At 39.2% G+C, this 19856-nt stretch overlaps 1 protein-coding gene across 1 annotated transcript in view; it reads right to left on the bottom strand.

The window, feature by feature from the left end:
- Positions 1 to 2886: 2886 nt before the first annotated feature.
- Positions 2887 to 19856, bottom strand: part of UNC5C (unc-5 homolog C (C. elegans)) — a 98527-nt gene continuing 81557 nt past the window's right edge. The window contains exons 4-5 of the mRNA XM_008571338.1: positions 3457 to 3485; positions 2887 to 3075 (exon numbers count right to left, since the gene is read on the bottom strand). Coding sequence (XP_008569560.1) covers positions 2887 to 3075; positions 3457 to 3485 — 218 coding nt within the window. The remainder of the gene's footprint in view (positions 3076 to 3456; positions 3486 to 19856) is intronic.

Raw genomic sequence — 19856 nt, 5'->3', positions numbered from 1 at the left:
GTCCTAGGCAACCATAAAAAATGATGCTGTAGAAGGCTATTTAATACTACATGAATATTTCAACATTGCGTTTTAAGTAAAAATAATATATGTGTATCCCTTATTTTTAAATCCTATGTATGCAGAGAAAATACCAGTAGTATTCATATCAATTGTGTTTTTTTTTAAAAATGCTATCTCTGGATACAGGTTGACAAGATTATAGGTATTTTCTTTTTTGAGCTTCTCTGAGTGTTCCAAATTCTCTCTAATGAATATATGAGTACATTTGCAATCTAATAATATTAATAAAAATGTATAAAACAGACTCAAAATATGAAATACTTTTTAGATGTATATGTTTTTCTGTGGACCTCTAGTGAGCCCAACCTGTAAACTCTGGACAACTTATTTTATGAGGCCATGGATAGGGCAAACAAATGATTGATAGGTAGGGTTTCAGTTAGACTTCCAAAGAGCAACTTAGCCTACTCAACTTTACAAAACTCCAAATGTCATGGAATTATCAGTATATATTGCTTATTAGCATACTGGCAAGCTGATTTTGGGTTTATAGGACACATGTACTGCTCTGCTAGAATTTTAATGAGAAATGAATAACAAGAAACTTTTAAAGACAGAAAGGTCTTCAAACATTAGGAATAATTAGGCTTATCCCTTCATTTTACCAAGAAGGAGACAAAGGCTCAGAAAATCCTGGTTAAAAGACCTGTCAGTTAGTGGCAGAAGTAGTTCTAGAACCCAAGATTCCTGACCTTTAGTTTGATGCTGTTTCCTTAACTCAAAATGCTTAAATTACTTGTGTTTGATCCCTCTTAAAGACAATGTACACACTGTATTTATGGATATTATAAGCATGCTATACATAGGAAGATATTTGCATGTCAATTAAACATCTATATAATGCATCTATATATAATCTGCCTTCATTAGTTATTTATGATTGGTGCATGCTGTGATTGTGTCCCATTTCTCCTTTGCATTTGAAATGCTGTTAATCAAGTCTCTCAGGCAGTTTAGAAAAAGATTAAAAGTAGGAAACATTTTATTACAATTTAAGAGAGGCAATTGAGTACAATTTACCATAGTCATTATCTGGACTAGGAAATTAAACATCAGAGTAATCAGAAGATTAAAAAAAATGTATACATCTGTTCTGTAATTAAATGACAGTTTTAAAGCATCACTATATTCAGTCTTTGGAATATCATAATGGCTTGTGTTTTCACAACTCCTTACGTCATTGGCACACATCCATCTAAATGGCACTGCATGGAAGGCAAAATGCTTACTTCTATCTTTTTAGTTTTTTTTTTTGTCTGGGCCTGAGAATTAAATTAACATAGGACAGATCAACGGGAAAAAAACATACACATTTATTTAATACAAATTTTATGTGGAATGGGAACTTTTATAACGAGATGAAGACCCAAAGATTAGTTAGAGTTGAACACTTATATACTGAACTGGACAAAGAGTAGTAAGTTGTGAAGAAATAACTAAATTATGTGATGAAGTTAAAGAAGACTAAGAGTTATTTTAATAAGACCTATGAAGAATTCTCTTTCCATCCTCGATAATACGAATGTTACTTTCCTTCTAGTATAGGAAAGACATCTTTCAGATGAGAATTCCATCTCCTGCTTTTAAGAAACAGAAGGAAAGTCAGAATGATTTTCCTGTACTTGCTGTTTTTCAAGTGCCTTTAACTCAAAAAATAGTCAATATACCACAGCAGCATACTTTGGGTGTCATATTCTTAACTTCTTTAGTAAGTACTTCTGCAGTAAGTACCATGAGCCAGATACTTGCCAGTGACCGTCCCTCCTTCACAGTCAATCAGACTCAGGCCCTTAGAGTATTGTTTAACACTGAAGCAGCAATGAAAAGCTTCGTTATGTTCTAAATGGCAGTGAGACATCATTCAGGAGCCAGCATAATCTCAAAATGCTTCCCAACGTATTGTTTAACACTGAAGCAGCAATGAAAAGCTTCGTTATGTTCTAAATGGCAGTGAGACATATCATTCAGGAGCCAGCATAATCTCAAAATGCTTCCCAACATTGTTTAGTTTCCTCCGAGACAATAAATCATCAACAATATAAGGACCTATCACGTGTCTCACATTGTGAAAAATATATAAATATTCAGACAAGTCTCTCAGTCTACAAAGAGTTTGAAGCTTAGCTGGGGAGATTGAACAACCTGTGAAATGACTAGAAAACAGTTAAACTGTACAGGGAGATAAAAGCATATATGCCGCATCAAAATTGGGTACAAGATAGTTTGGTACTTCAGGAGAAATGATAGGTTCAGAGATGAGATGAATTAGAAAGGACCAGAGAGGGAAGAGAAGCTTCCTGCAGAAGTTGTTACGTTGAACTTTGCCATGCTGTTAGGATTAGGGCCACTTGGCCGTGACAGCCCTTATCTTCAATCCGCTTGACTCTGAAAGAGTGACTAAAAATGTTTGAGCAAGTTAAAGATGCTCTGATGTGCTTGGGGAACAGGTCAGCTCCAGCTTTCCTGAGGTTTGCAACCATTGGACTGAGCCCAGGTGCAAAAACTATCAGCAGGCTGATTTCAGCATCTTTATCTCCAGAATTCAATCTAGATTTTGGTGGTACAGGTTACGAAGACAGAAGGGCCCAGGGAAGCAGCATGCACTCAGGTAGACCTTCACTTTCCTAGAAGCTGACTGACAGAGGGCCAGGGAAGCCTGGTCTTAGGAGTATCAGGGAAGCAGTTAATCCTCGCTGTCTACGTGAGAGGCTGGAATGAGCAGCAATACTGAAAATGGGACTCTAGCGTGATATTTTACAATTAAAATACCAATATGAAAGAGAAACTGCAATTTGACATAATCTAGATTGAGACCCTGAAAGATCACTCACCATAGACTATTACAGTTGCAGTTGTACTTTTCCTCTTGGCAACAATGTTTTTGGCGACACAGGTATAATTTGCAGTATCTGAAAGGCGGGCCTGCTTTATGATGAGGTTGTGATCGATAGTAATATAAAAATTCCGATCTTCAATAGGATCAATTATATCTTCATTTTTCAACCATTCCACCTAAAGATGCACAAGAAAAATAGATAAATCTCCAGTATGGGTCCCTGGATGGCTGACTGTCCTAACTTGTGTTTTGTAATATGTATAACATTGTTCCGTGCTATGAGCTTCTCCAAACTGGGGGGGAAGTAACTTCCCGAGGTCATGAGGTCATGTTAAGTACCATTCACCTGCCAAACATGCTGATTCTGTCTGCACTACATTATTTTAAAATGTCAATGAACCAACTGGGAAATACAGCGTCCAACTTGTTTTCACTTTGCCCTGCAGGCAGGAACTGGGGATGTGCACTGCCAAGTTCAGAACCCAATCAAAAATAATAGGCTAAGCATTTCAAACTGAACCTTTTGCTACTTGATTTGTTTACTCTTGGCAACTTACCTGCTGCTTTTCAGAAAATAATGTGAGGACTATAAAAACAAACAAACAAAACAAAACAAACAAACAAAAAAACAAGCTCAAAATGCATTTTAGACATTATGTAGCTCTAATAAAATAACATTTGGATGATTTACATGTATCCTCACTGAAACATATGGATTAAATTTCCCCCCAAATGCACTGACTTTAAAATGTAGCAAAATACATATTTAGAGATGCATCTAAGCCAAAATATTTAGAAAAAAAAAGAAGGTTTCTCTACCAACCCTCAGTACAATCCGAATAGCTTATAAATCACATTCAAATCTCTCCTTTTGTATATTTCTAGTGTTCAAATCTTTGGTTCATGGTTTACTTTTGGGGTCATAAGACATGACTGCTCAAAACTATTATGTTGTTTTCTCTATGCAAATAATATCAATTTAGCAACAGTGATGTTATACTTGTTGAATAAAATGAGGGAAATACTAATACCTGCATAAGCTATCTTTCTGGAGGATACACTATTTCTTATGCTGGCGATTGATTTTTTTTTCTCTTTGCACAGGTTTTTCCATAAAGTGAAATAACATTGATATTTACCACACTTAAACTTTCCTTTTGCATTAGGGAAGATGTAGATACAAGTAACCTTTAGAGGTAGGGAGTCAATATTGTTGCCATTTTCAAAATCTTAAGGAGCTTCTCCAGCACCACAAGAGGTCTAGAAATTAATCTCTAAATCTGTCAGTGGACTTGACATTGCACAGCTCTAAATTACATTTAACACAGGGACTCTCAAATATTACGTTCCTCTAATCCTTAGAAGAGAGGCCAACATTTAAAGAGAAAAACAAAAACCAACAACAATCCTGAAATAAAGCAACATGTAAGGATGTAGATTAGAGCAACTATTTGTAATGATGTAAATTTTGAAATAGCTAAACATTCTTGATATTTGCACTAATGGCTGTGAGAAAGAGAACAGAATCCATCTAAAACAGTGGGTTTTCCAAACATGCATTTTGTTTGTGAGTACAGACCGCACACTCAGTCAAAGATTGGATATATCTGATATGTACTCATTCTCATTTTGACCTGAATTTTCTAAGTTTGGCCCTCTATGTGGTAACATGATCTTGCTGGAAGTAGATGGGAGAAGGTAGAAAAACTTACACTGCTAGGAATGTCCAGGATATTATTTTTTGAATCTAGTTTTTACCTAGGTTATCTATGCCATTCTAAAGAAAGCTTTCTACTCATAGAAAGCACTGTTGGGCTCCCCTCAGTTGGTCTTTAATCCCTTTTACTTCTTTTGTGCTCAGCGTGCTTTTCTTTCAAGGACCATACCAGCTACTCTTATTCGAAGGACAGCCCTCCGACTCATGGATTCTCCCTGCCTGGAAGTGCACAAGAGTTCACAGCTTCCTCTATAACTTCCCTATTAGCCGCTGACTAATGGGTGGGGAAATATGCCTTCTGTCCACTCAGGTCAGAATCTGAGCTGCAGCTCTCCAGAGTTCCCTTTTGCAGATCAGGCTGAAGCTATATCCTGGAGACTTGGCCTGAATTTACACTATTACTTGGCTTCTCCTTTTCTCTCCTGTTTGCTCTGCCCACTTTACAGGGCTCTCCTGGGAGAGCACTTCCTTAAAAAACTTCTTGTATCCAAACCTTTGGCTCAAAGTTTGCTTCTGGAGAACCCAACCTAAGTCATGGTTTCAAAATCATGGTTTCTTCTATGTAAACTATATCAATTTAAAAAAACAGTGATGTTATCCTAATTATAAATGACATATAGAGATTCCAAGGGATATTACAAACCACTTGTTTATTTGAAGAGTTTATTACATGGACTAAAGAGTTCAATCTACACAGTTGACAAAAGATTTAAAGAGACAATATATATATATATATTTTTTTCCTTTTTTTGTCTTTTTTCATGTCCGGCAACGGATCGCAACCCTCAGTGTCGCGCCCGCACTGGACCGGGACCGGCAACGGGATTGCAACCCTCGGTGTTGTGCCCGCACCTCGCTCAGCCAGTGAGTGGGAACTGGTCTGTATGTGGGATCCGAACCCTCGGCAGGAGCGCCACCACGCTCCCAAGCGGTGCACTGTAGCAGTGCGCCACCGGGCTGGCCTTAAAGAGACAATATATGATTGTTGGGTATGAAACTGCCTAAAATTATCTAAAACTGTTTTTTCCCCCCATCTCAAGTTGTTTTACCTAAAACTGTTTTTTCCCCCCATCTCAAGTTGTTTTACAAGTTATTTTGCAAGGTGTAAGCTGAGCATGCACAGAGAGAAGGACCTTGCCTTCCCAGTGACTTTGGGAACAACAGGAACCTGAAAAGCCTCCCCCAAAGGACTAGATTTCAAGTTATTTTGCAAGGTGTAAGCTGAGCATGCACAGAGAGAAGGACCTTGCCTTCCCAGTGGCTTTGGGAACAACAGGAACCTGAAAAGCCTCCCCCAAAGGACTAGATTCAGGCCTAACCAATTAGCCCTTGCCTGCATCATATGGCCTGACTGAGTCCTAACCTATGATCACTCTTTGCCTAGTCACATGGCCTGATTCAGAGCCAGCCAATCAGTTTTGTCTCATTATCATATGTGGCCTGACTTGGAACTATCCAATCCACTTTCAACACACCATATAGCCTGACTCAGAGTTAGCCAATCAGAGTTGCCAAATACCCCTTAAAGCCTGCACAGCCCCTGAATCAGAGAAGCAATTTGAGGTGCCCTGCCTCCTGTCTCCACACTGGTCAACCTCATGAATAAGGCCTTTTCTTTTCCCAGAAACTGGTGCCATGGTATTGGCTTCTCTGCATATGGGGCAGCAAGCAGGGCTTGGTAACCGGTATGTGAACTTTACTTTTAACTCCACACTTTCCTTGGGTGTCTCTCAGCAACTTGGGAGCAGTGATTATGACCTGAGCTTTGGGGATCCCTGAGAAGTCCCAGCAGTGCTGGGGAGGCCTCCAGGGCCCTGTGGGTGGGCACTTCCCTCCTCTCCTACTTACTGCTTTAGTCACAGAAGTTCTGCGTTCATGTATTCCACAGTAGTTTGGCTCATATGTCTGTTTTGAAGAACTACAGCTAGAAAACAGCTGAAGAAATGAAGAGGGGAGCCAAGTACTCCTCCAGCTTCTAGCAAGACTCCCTACAGTTCTCTAGGCCCCAGGACTGCCAGCCATGCCACCCTCTGCTTTGAGACCATCGTCTGCATGACAGGCTCAGGTCAGGACTGCAGGTCATCTCTCATCTCCTGCACTATCATCCCAGGCTGTGCTGTACACCCGCATCTCCAGAAGTCCTGGAGTACAGCAGCAAAATCCTCCAAAATTTCAACATTCTTAGATCGTTTTCTTCATTTTTTTCTCTACCTTTTTTGATGCTATTGTTTCCTCTGGAGTCCTCTCAAGTGGTAGATGTCTGATTTCCCAAATCCGACATACTACTGTGACTGTGGATTGAGAAAGCGTCCTCCTTGCTCCATATTATCTATTTCAGACTATTCCCTCTAAACACCTTTGCTTTGAATCTCATGCCAAGAGATAATATCACCCAATGTCTACAATTTTTGTAGTAATTTACATACCTCTTATAGTTACTTTACCCAGCATAATTTCTGTCATAATTTCTAATGATTTTAATAACCACAAAATGACACTTCCAACATCTTAGTCCCTCAATTCAATGACCCTCCCTCCTGCAATGGTTCTAGGCCAGAGGTTTTGAACCCCAGCTTTACAGTAGAATAACTTGGAGAACATTTATGATATATCAAGTGTAAATTCAACCCAGAGAAACTAAATCTAACCCACAGAAATTCTGGTTCACTGCTCTAGAGTGCTCTAGCATCAGTATTTTTTAAATGCCCCAAAGGGTAATATTTTACTGCTAGGGCTGAAAAATACCTCTCTAGATCACTGCCTTTCAAAATGAGATCCCTGGACCAACAGCAACCTGGGAGCTTGATGGAAATGCAGAATCTCAGGCTCTGCCCACGTAGGCTTAATGAATCAAAATGGGCACCGTAACAAGAACTTCAGGGGATTTATATGCACGTGAAAGTTTGAAAAGCTCTGGTTTAGCTCTTACCTTCCCATTAACTGTGACCCTTCCATAAACTCAGTGTCAGTCATCCTCACCATTTCCCATTTTCTGTCTTTCCTACTCACTACCATCTAGTGGACTCACCAACTTCACTTCTCATCCTCTCATGTCACTTCTCCTTTCTTTACCAAGCTTAAATTCCAATGTCTAACTTCATAAGTAATCCTTGCATTATACCGTCACTCCCTCATCCCTCTCTTCCTTCCAGGCACTCACATGGCCCCTATTCCCCTACGCCACCTCTGTGTCCTCTGTGCACAGCTACGCTGAGTGGGCTCATCTTAAATTCAGGATAAGAGAACTCAAGTGGGCCCTTCATTCTGCTGAGAAGGCATACTGTATTTCCTTTGTTTGTTCTCTCTCCCACTCTCCTAGACAACTATTTCATACATTCTCCTCTCTCCTTAAACACTACCTCCCCCTCTATCCTCACTTCTAGCTGCTGACCAAAATTTCTATGTCGCTGAGAAAACAGACGATCATGAGAGATCTTCCAAAGCTCCCGCTATCCACCTACCCTCCCCCTTCTGCACCCTCTCTTTCCACCAGGGGAGCTCTCTGCTCCTGTCTCTCACCTCTGACTTGTACTCTGCGTCCCATTCCCACTCTCCTGTTCAAGAGCAAGGCCCAGCTGTTCTCCTCTCTCTTCCAAATCATTCAATTTTCTCTCCATATGGAATCATTTCCATCAGCACAGAGATGTTCTGTTATTTTTCACAACATAAAACACAAACCCTCCCCACCCACTTCTGCCTCTCGTCACCTCCACATTTCTCTGCCTGCCTTACAAAACTCCTTGGAACAGTTGTTGATCCTCACTGTCTTCAGTTCCAACCTCTTCATCTCCACTGAGCCCGTCTAATCTGCATTCACTCCCACCACTTCAGCACGACTGCTCTTTTCGGTCACCAGTGACTCTCTAGTTTTGAATGCACTGGCGAGGCCTTGGTGCCCACCTTACTTGACTCATCAGCAGCACTGGACCCAGCTGGTCGCTCCCTCCTCCTCCTCGCTTTCTTGGACACGGCACTTTCCTGATTTTCGTCCTACCTCTCTTCCACTCCCACAGCTTCGCTGGGCTAACATTTGTGCCCCTGTTGCTCAGTCCTTGGACCTCTTTTTTTTATTTTCTATTTTCTGCCCATATTCACTTCCTTGTTGAGCTCATCCAGTCTCACACAGATGACTCCTAAATTCATCTCCAGCCTGGGTCCCACCCTGAACTTCAGACTCATGTATCCAACCGCCTTCCTGCAAGTCCACTCGGTTGTCTAGTAACGACCTCCCGAACTGCCTTTCCAGACCTGCTCCTCCCACATCTTACTCATCTCAGTGAATGCAACACCAGCCTTCTAGGAACTTCGACCAAAACTTCCGAATAATGCTGCCTCCTCTCGTCCTCTCTCTTTGCCTTCTCAGTGTCAGAGCAGCACATCAGGAATCGGATCGCTTCTCCCTCTCACTACCACCTCCTTTCTGGTCCAAGTCACCACCATTTCTCTTTGGGATTCCTGCAATAACTTATTGTCTTATCTTCTGCTTTTCCCCTTGGCTTTCAAGAATACTCTCAGCCCAGTAGCTAGAGTGACCCATAAACTCTAAGTCAGAGCATGCTATGCCTCATCTCAAACCCCTCCAATGGCCCCTCATTTCACTTAGTGTCAAAGCCAACGTCCTTATGATGACCGGCCTGCAAGCCCTGCATCACCAGGACCCCTGACCTCCCTAAGCTCATTCCCTTCACTCCCATCCTTTCTCTTATCTCTTCAGCTTGGGGGCTCCTTTGCTGTCCTTATGTATATCAGAGGGGCTCCTGCCTTGGGGATTTTGACTCTGCTAGTACATCGACATCGAATAATCTTTCCTCAGGAACCTGCCTGTTTTTGTCCCTCCCCTCCTTCTGGTCTTTGCACAGATGTCACCTTCTAGGGGAGTCATTTCTTGACCAACCTTTAAAACTGCAACATTTCTCTGCCTGCACCCCCAACCTATCACCTTCCTTTTTATCCACAGAACTTCTCACTATCTCATACACTCTCTATTTTACTTATTAGGTGGATTAGTTATGTGTTGTCTTCCCCACCGGAAGGTAAGCTCTATGGATTTTTGTTCTTTTTTCCTTTTCATCGTTGTTATATTCTCATGGCATGGAACTGGCCTATAGTAGGTACTTAACTGGTATTTGCTGAATGTGTGAACAAAAACAAGATATGTAGTGAGATCAAGTCTGTTATATACAGTTTTAGGCCTCTACAAAGTTGGTGCTTTGACTGTCAAAATTAATACTAAATATATTTAGTGAGGACCATTTTAAACATTTCTTCTAATTAAGTTCATTTAACTGTGGCTGTTGAGCTGTTGGGGATTAATAACAGAAATCTCCACTGCCTATGGGAAAATCCTGCAGAGCTGGCCTGGCCTCAGGGTAGATTCATTGGAGAAACCATGAGATAAGAGAGCCTCTAGAATTATGCTGGGAGACCCTTAGTGTTTCACTGCCATTTATGTGCCATAGGGTCCTATGGTCAGGATGTTCCAGCTAAGGCATCTTTGAAAGTGGCCTGCTCTTCTAGCCCATATTATACCTATATGTCTGCAGGACAATTAAAAAGAAAAGGTATTTGAGTAATCTTTGAAAGTGGCCTGCTCTTCTAGCCCATATTATACCTATATGTCTGCAGGACAATTAAAAAAAAAAAAGGTATTTGAGTAATTATTATAGACTTTCATTTAGTAAACACACAATCTGGGTGATCATAGTAGACCTGAGCCTACAATACACCTTCCTAAGAACTGTAATTTCCTATAAACCGACTTGGACATCTTGTGATTTCAATGCAATTCCACAAACACTGGGTACCTACTATGAGCCAGGCACCATGTCAAGTGCTGAGGGATAAAGAGACAAATAAGTGCCTGCTTGTGGAGCTCTCTGGATAAGACAAGCCTATAAACACAAAATTACAGTGTGACAGAGAAACAATGGACATGTGTGCTAGGAGGGAGATAAATTGAGACTCAAATTATGTGGGGTGATCATAGTAGACCTGAGCCTACAATACACCTTCCTAAGAACTGTAATTTCCTATAAATGGACTTGGACATCTTGCGATTTCAATGCAATTCCACAAACACTGGGTACCTACTATAAGCCAGGCACCATGTCAAGTGCTGAGGGATAAAGAGACAAATAAGTGCCTGCTTGTGGAGCTCTCTGGATAAGACAAACCTATAAAAACAAAATTACAGTGTGACAGAGAAACAATGGACATGTGTGCTAGGAGGGAGATAAATTGAGACTCAAATTATGTGGGGGGAGGACATTTGAGGAGAAAATGTCTGAGCTAGTTTCTGAGGATGAAATTCGGCTTATTGGGAAGACAAAAAGAGGAAAGTGCGGGATGCGGAGGACATTCAGGAAAAGGAAACAGCAGACACTCCGGTACAGGCTGTGAAGTCACTTGGGGAGGCCCAGCACTGGACAATTAGGTATTAATTGTCCAACAGGAGGAGCGGAGCAAGGATGGAGAAGTTGGCCGGAGGACATTCAGGAAAAGGAAACAGCAGACACTCCGGTACAGGCTGTGAAGTCACTTGGGTAGGCCCAGCACTGGACAATTAGGTATTAATTGTCCAACAGGAGGAGCGGAGCAAGGATGGAGAAGTTGGTTTTTAGGGAATCACAGAGGGACTCTGATGCTGTGCTAGGCATCTGGTCTTTACCTGTACTTACTGCAATCTGGTGAAGGATTTAAGGTACAGAAGCATAATGACACATTGATTTAAGAATGACTGCTTTAAGGTGGATTAGAAGGAGGCACAGCAGAAGGTGGAGACCAGTTAAAAGTCTATTGCCATAGCCCAGGTGAAAGACCATGAAGAGTGAATTAAGAAAGTGGCAAGGGAGATGAGGAGAAAAGAATGGATTCAGAAAGTAATTTGAAGGGACAAAGGGCAGGACACAAGAGTTCAATGCATGTGGAAAAGAGGGTGCTAGAGGGACTTGTCTTCAATTTCTGGCCTGAGACTTGTGTGTGGAGCAGGCACTCTGGAGGCAGAAAAGATTTGAGGACTGAAAGGATAACAAGTTCAGGTTGGGCTCGTCTTAGAAGGAATCCAGGTAGCACACTATGGTTTCAACAATAGCTAAATTTCTCAAAATTCCCATTATTTCAATCCATAGAGTGAATCCTCTTGCATTTTTGAAATACTCTTAAAAGAATACATCCCTGTGACTCTGCTTCGCAAGGATCAGCTTTATGTTACCATTAAGAACTGAACATGGATATTGGTAAAAAGATCTTCAAGGCCAGTGTGGCAGAAACAACATTTATTACCATTTTGGCTTAGACAAAAACAATAAAGCATTAATGAAAATTTAGAGAGAAGACATATGGAAGGGAAAACAATGTGTGAGAATTATTCTGTTTATCATGTAAAGGATTGTCTGAATCAGCAAGAGATATCAATATAAGAGCCATAATATACAATTAAAAAAATACATATATATACTTTTCATACAGTGTCTTCAGAACTGACACTACTAGGTAAAGTGACAGTCTTCCATCTGAAGTAATTCCACAATTAGTCTCCTTATATACACTGTATATAAAATTCCAAGAAACAATAAAACTCTTTTGTTGTGCTAGAACTGTACTGTATTGAATATTATTTAATTAATTATATTGTTGAAATGCTATTTATTTGTAAGCTAATCTTGGTTTTAACCAGGATTCTACGTTGGTCTGGCCTCTGAATTCTGTTCATATCTTGGTTATTTCAATGTTTGTTGTTGATTTCACCCTGAGGCTGGTCTTCCACCCCTCCCATTCAGCAAACTGATTTATGCAAGAGAGAAGTCTCTCTGAGTTAGAAATATTTTTAGCTATGTATAAAACATTCAAGAAGAGAGAAAAATAGGTTGAAGTTCAGAAAACAATAAAAGGCTTCAACCATAAACCATGACTTGTTGTCATGGTTGCAGTGATGCAAAATACTGTTCAAACAATTTCTGTCCTTGTGGCTCAGTAACAGCAGTCTTTTCAATAATTTGGGACACATTTGAAGAAATTTACTTAAGTGGTTATAAAGGCATGGGCTTTTTTAAACAGGTAATAAAAATAGTCACAAGGCAACCTTAGGATGACCTATTTGCGTATTCTGTTGTTGTATTTGGTATTGATTAATCTCATTATGTGCAATTTAAAAATCTTACTTAAGGAGCAGTTCCTGAAGTCCCAGCTAAGAGGGCTGCTCTCAACTGCCTGGGTTCCAAAACCGAGCTCTGCCGTTTGGGAGCTAATGTTTGTGCCTCCCTTGGGTAAATTTCTTATCTTCTCTATTTCTCAGGGCTCTCATTTATAAAATGAGGATAATTTTAGAACCCATTCCATAAGGTTTCTAAGGATCAAAAGAGTTAATACACAGAACACTTAATGCCCAGCATATAATAAATATATAAAATTATTAACATTTAATTAAGGGTCTACTAAATGAGGTGGGACAAAACCCAAACAACTCTAAAAAATATACAAGAGAAATGGTGTTAATCTAAAAAACCAAAGAAAAATATTTTAGCATCTGAGTTCTTTTAGCCTTCACTGACATTTCTACTGGACAAAGTCCACTCATCAGTAGATTATAACTCTTTAAGGTTGTACTAGAGGTATATAAGTAATGGAGTATTAAACTGACTAATATAGTTTGTATGCTAAGCCTAAATACATATTTCCACTTAAACTATGAATCCATAATTCCAGAGATGTCATTAGGATGAATTTGCTTTATAGACATTATAACATTTTACTCAATCTATATAAATGTTATTTTCTAATTCTTTCAGGTTGTAAGAAATCATCACATACATCAATTTTTTACAAGTATAAGTAAAATAGATTTTTAATCAAAGATATTTTATTAAAATTAATCTGAAAAATATTTATTATTGAACTTGGTAATAAGGCATAAATGATAGGCAATTTATATATTACTATTATTTTTACCTAGACATAGAACATCCACATTTTTATAGTTTTTATTTTCCTTTTGTGAGTGTTCCAGTTCTTTCCTCCTGGTACTTCAAGTCAGTCCTCATTACTTGCTCTTTTAATGACATCAATGTACACCCCACCCCCACCCCATACCATGGCACAAAGATCATTAGCTTTCACACTTTATCGAAGTCCCCAAGAGATGGAATTTCCTTCCAGCCACCTCTACTCTCCACACTGCCCCCAAGTTCATGAGTGATTGTCCCTGAGCTCTCTTCTCTGTTTTTCCTTCTCCGCAGAGAAAGGATTCTGGGACAGAAGGACTGGTATAAAGAAAGAGAAGAGATGGAAATCATGGGACATACCCTGTGCTTATAGAATAATCATCATTCTTTGGGGCAGGGGAGGTAGGGGATGTGACCTGGAAGGGAGAGGACACCCTAGAGGCCCTAATGTGAATCCTGAGAATCGTGACCTGGGTTAAGGGAGCGGAGAGTTCAAAGCACAATAGTTTCCCTGTGCTGAAATTGGGAGGGCAGAGAAGGGGGTAAGAGACATGGAGAGAATGGCCAAGGGTGAAAAAGGAAGTAAACAAAGAACTCGTATTGAGCATTCCAGGCACCCAACTAGGCACTTAAAGACTTACTCTCTATTCCTCACAACGGCCCTGTGAAGGACATATCTATATTCCCATTTTTCAGATGAGAAGAACAATGCTCATAGAGAAGAAACTGCACAGGCTTACAAAGCTCGTAAAGGAGTGGAGATCTGAGTTCAAGACTGTCTGAGCTCTGGACTCTTCTCTGTCTGCTAAGCACAGAACTGGGAGCAGGCAATTACAGTACTATAGACCTGAGCACTGACAGGTTGCGCTAGCCTCGGCCTGCTGCTTCCAGGGAAGCGATGAGATCCTCCAGAAAAAGGCATTGGACGCACCCTGGATATCACCATGATATCACTCTTAGCTCCAACACAGGTTTACTTTTAGAACTAGCACTAGCACTGAGGAACACTTTGATTTTAGGGATATAGGGAAAGCCTCCTTGCTTTCCAAAATTGCTCCCCTAATTTTTGGCTGTGACTTGAAATGTCTTTAAGAGGGACCATTTTTAAATCCCACCATCAGAAGGTTCTCTTCACATGCAAACGACCTGGAGAAATAACATAAACTAAACCATATAAAGTATTATAAAACATAACATATAAATGACTAAGGGAAGACTCTCCTTGTTAGAGAAAAAGCAGTTTGAAGGTGCTAAGATATTCAAACTGGATTCAAGTAGAATTACAAACTGAGATTTCAAAGCTCGAATTCAGGTTTGCAGCAGTATGCAAAAATTATAAGGGATGTATAGCAAGAATATTTTTAAGGAAATCAGTATTTATATCTTTTGCTTCCATGTACACTCCGTCCTAAAACAAATTTCCCTAAGAACTTGCCCTTTACTTTTCAAAAGAGAGGCATCTCTTACATCAAAATCTTACCATTGTACTTTGCAAGAGAGTATAAACACCTCCAGGGTGCCAGACATGGGAGTAATTGGGAATACGAGTGTGGTAGTTGAGAAAATAAGGGACCATAATAACTGGGTAACAAATCCTTTTGCAAATCAGGTAATTTACAGTTCTTCACTTTCATCAAAATTGAAGGAGGATCTAATGTGCCAGCTGATGGTTACTGAATGTTACTATGCGATTTTTGGCACTGATAGAGTTTGGATGTTTTGTACTCCCAGAACTCATGTGGAAATTTGATGCCCAATGGAGCAGTGTTGGAAACTGATTGAGTCATGGGGCAGATCCCTCATGAATGGATTAATGCTCTCCCTGGGGAAAAGGGGTAGTGAGTGAGATCTCCCTCTATTAGTTCCCGTGAGAGCTTGTCCTGGCACCTCCTCTCTCTCTCTTGCTTCCTCGCGCCATGTGACCTGCTGTACCCACCGGCTGCCTGCCACTTTCTGTCATGAGTAGAAGCAGCCTGAGGCCCGTGCCAGATGCAGCTGTCCCAGAATCATAAGCCAAATACACTTCTGTTCTTTATAAATTACCCAGTCTCCGGTATTTCTCGTATAGCAACACAAAACAGACTAATGCAGGCATATAACTTGGAAGATGTGCAGAGTTGAGAGACATTGTTACAACACAGCTACACATATTTCCTCTTCACATTTGTACAAGAAGGTTCTCAGCATTTGACTCTCTTATAAATGACAGAAATAAAATTGATTTTATCCTTATTTCAGCAGTAAGCAACATTAGTACATGGCTAAATAAGCTAATGTGAGGGGATGACAACCCCATCTCCTCTATTAAAAGATGTACTTCCAATAAAAATTCAGTCTTTATGCTAAATACTTATTTATCAAAATTTGTGGTATATTTGGTCCTTTAGAAAAATCATGTACTAATAATCATAATGAATACTGACAACTTAATTCTGAGGAAATTTAAAACTTTGATCCCTATGGCCATAGGAAATAAAATTTAAATATATATTTTTATTATAGAGAAGTATAAGATGATGATCAATACAAATTTTTATGCCCAAAATGTATTATATTAGGATAAAAATCTATGAGAAAATGGTGTAGAAATGCAAGTTAAAATAGAAAAAGGAACACTGCAAATTTTCCTACTATTAAAGAAAGTTGGTTCTCATATTTTATTAATTGATAATGTGGATAAGAAATCATTATGGTGTTTTCATTCTATTGGATAACTTTAAGTTATCTAAGAGTTGGTTTTTTTTAAATAAAGATGCCAATATTTATAATATACCCTGACATAATATCTTTTCCCACAATTTAATTTTATGATAAAAATTTAAAATATCAACTTAAAAATGTGCAAGAGGGTACATATTTTTTGTCTTTTAGAGATACGTAAACAAAAAATTTGAAGACAACTGCAGCAGAGCATCAGAGGTCAGTGATTCTGTCACCAGGAAGAGAACTGTCCTGGGGATAGAAGGAAGGAGGCTGAGAACTGGGAAGAACAAAGAACAGGTTAATAGGAGCAGGAGTTGGAGACTAGTCAATGGAATCCCCATATGTTTCTCCTGGATGCGTCTGCAGTTATGTAGATTGCTGCAATTTTTAAGAAGGCCAATGAGACCTCGCCAAAAGACACTTGAGTCTCAGGTACAAAGGCCTACGGTTAAGACCCAGCTGTGCCACTCGCTGATCTTGAGAAAGTCACGTAACATCACCGATCCTTATTTTTTTAATTTCTAAAATAAGAATAATAGTACCCATCCTAACTCCCTCATAAGGTTCTTGTGAGGTATGAAAAACACGCATGAAAGCACTTTGGATGACTGCTTTACAACTTTAAGTTGATATGACATTATGATATTTTCCTCCACAGAGTAAATAATTCATTCCTGGACCTTATATTAGTGTCTTTATTACTTTAAATAACTTTTGTAAGTTAAGATTTGAGGCTAATAAACAGGGAACAATGATATCTAGCAAAAAATGAAAGACATTTAGAAATATTTTCAACAGACACATTTTTTTACCTAACAGCATTCTTTTAAATTCTGTTGTAAAGACACCGTCCATTTACACAGGGTGATATAGTTCTGTAAAGAGCAATCTTAACTGTTAACCTTAGTCACCCTAGTGTACAATAGAACATCAGAACTTATTCCTCCTATGTAATCAAATTTTTACCTGTTGGCCGACAGTTAAGTTTTGCTTATTACCTATTAGCTAGAGGAGAGGCTTTTGAATGTTTTCACCACAAAGAAATGATAAATGCATGAGGTGATAGATGTATTAACTACTCTAACCTGATTATTATACAGCATATGTATCAGAACATCAGATTGTACCCTCATAAGTATGTATAATTACAACGTGTCAATTAAAAATGTTTTTAAAAGAAGCAATACATAAAAATAAATTTAAATGAAAAAAATCAAAAACAAAAAGCAATCTTCACACTGTGAGTCTTTGTTCAATATTCAATGAAGGAAAGACAAACAAAAATAAGGTCATCCTACTGTAGCTGAGAAGTGTTAGCAAATAGGAAAAAGTCACCCTTTTCCCAACAGAAAGTCACCAACAAAGTACTCAGTATCTTTGTGATCTTCCAAGAAACATATATCAGACCTATTTTTTCAGACCAAATAGGCCAAAAATATTAAATTCCTCCCAAAGCTCTTCCTTTCTTGAGTCTCAAGAAACCTACAAACATGCACAGGTCCATCCTTAAAACAAACCAACAACAAAATTACCTCTTGACATGCCCACCTTCCCAAGCTATGTTTCAGCCTTTTCTTTCTTTTAGTGCCTTGAAAGAGTAGAATATTCATGGTTTCCATCTATTCACCTGCCCATTCATTCACTCTTCAATTTACCATCGTCTGGATCCACACTCACCGCTCTACTCAAATGTCACTTTTGAAGTTGACCCCTGTCCTTCCTAATTGCCAAATTCAAAGGCATATTCTCTTTATTGACCTGTCTACAGCAAACAACTGTCATCCCTCTGAAAACCCTTTCTCTGCTGTTTTTCTTGTCAACTGATTATCTGTTCTTTCACAAACCTTTTACTGATCCATTTATTTTATCCACCATTTTCATACAGTCCTTCTCAGGGATCTCTCTCTCATTTTCTCCTCTTTCTATTTTATATCAGTGGCTCCTAACTTTGTGCATCAGAATCACCTGGGGAGCAGGTGATTAAGAACTCCTCATTCCTGGGGCCCCACCAGTAGAGGTTCTGCTTTACCTGGGCTGATAAAGTGCCCAAGCATTAGTATTTTAAAACACTCCTCAAGTGATATGAATGTGCATCCAGGTTTGAGAACAGTGGGCTTATATACATTGTCTGGGTGATCTCATTCACTCACATGGCTAACTCAAAATTCACTAATTTCAGTCCCAATTTTCATTCAGCTTCATTCATATTTCTGATTACTTTCTAGATAATTCCATCTGGATGCTCGACAAATATAAAAAGCATAACAGGTACTGAATTGATCACAGTATGTCCTCAAGTTAGTCCTCTCTATAAACTTGGGCCCCCTGGTCTTCTTCTTAAGTAATGGAATCATTAATAGACCCTGAAGTTGAGTTTAATTTCTTTTCTTTTTTTTTTTCCTTTTTTTTTTTTCGTCTTTTTTACTGACCGGCAATGGGATCGCAACCCTCGGTGTTGCGCCCGCACCGCGCTCAGCCAGTGAGCGGGAACCGGTCTCCATATGGGATCTGAACTCTCAGCGGGAGTGCCGCCGCACTCCCAAGCAGTGCACTCTCCAGTGCGCCACCAGGCCGGCCCTAATTTCTCATTTACATTATAAAATTCCAACACTTTTATTATTTTACTAAGTATGTGTAGATAATAACAACACACAACACAATAAAATGTGGTTGCTCTACTTTTAGAAAATTGATGAGATGAGATGATGTAACACTTTTTAAATAAATGACTTATCCCAAAAGATTTTTTTGTCTGGATATTACCTAATTAGCTTAGGAAAATCAATCAAAAAAGGCCATGCACACAATTTGTGTTATTTAATGAACAAAATTTCAAAAACGTGCAGTCAAAAAAAATTTTTTGTTAGAAGATAAAAGGTTTAGATTCAGACAGACTTGGCACTGAATCCCAGCCCTCCCACTAGTTGAGTTTGCAGCCTTGTCTAATATCAGCTCCTAAAATCACAATCTTTACCTGTACAGTGGGAAAGATTATCCCTCCCTGGGTGTAGGAGGATTCAATGATATATGGAAGGAAAAGCACCTGGAATTAGGAGACAGTCAATTTAATTTAATTGCCTCTTCCCTAGTACTAACTTTATCCCAAACAGACCTATATCTACACAAATATATTTTAAGCATTGATGACCCAATACTTTTTTCACAGTTTGCTATTAAAAGTTGTTTAAAATATAACTATGTTCATGTTCTACTATTAAAAGACAAATATTTTGGGTGGAGTGTCTCTACTCAGTGACTCAGTGACTCAGTGTCCCTACTAAGAAGTATATATCTTTAAATTCATAGTACCAATCAGGAAAATAATAAAAATTAAAAAACCTGGTAGAAATCTGACTTTCAATTTACCACTGCACAAGACTATTGGCGTTGGTTAAAGAGTCTTCATTCATAAAACTCTTGGGGTGAGGAAAGTTTCCCCTTATTTACAGCCTCAATCCCAACTATTGTATTTGCCAGAAGAGATGTCATATTTCTTGCCTGCCTATATGAGGACTATTTTCCAGCTCTTACAGTAGGAGGATAAAATGTTGAGAAATCCCTCTAACAGTTAGATCATTCAATTCCATTGGCACTTTCA

This window comes from Galeopterus variegatus, unplaced genomic scaffold (genome assembly GCF_000696425.1).
Source record: "Galeopterus variegatus unplaced genomic scaffold, G_variegatus-3.0.2 Scaffold682, whole genome shotgun sequence".
Classification (NCBI taxonomy): domain Eukaryota; kingdom Metazoa; phylum Chordata; class Mammalia; order Dermoptera; family Cynocephalidae; genus Galeopterus; species Galeopterus variegatus.
The sequence above is the reverse complement of the archived record's forward strand: the minus strand, read 5'-3'. Positions and strand labels throughout refer to the sequence as shown.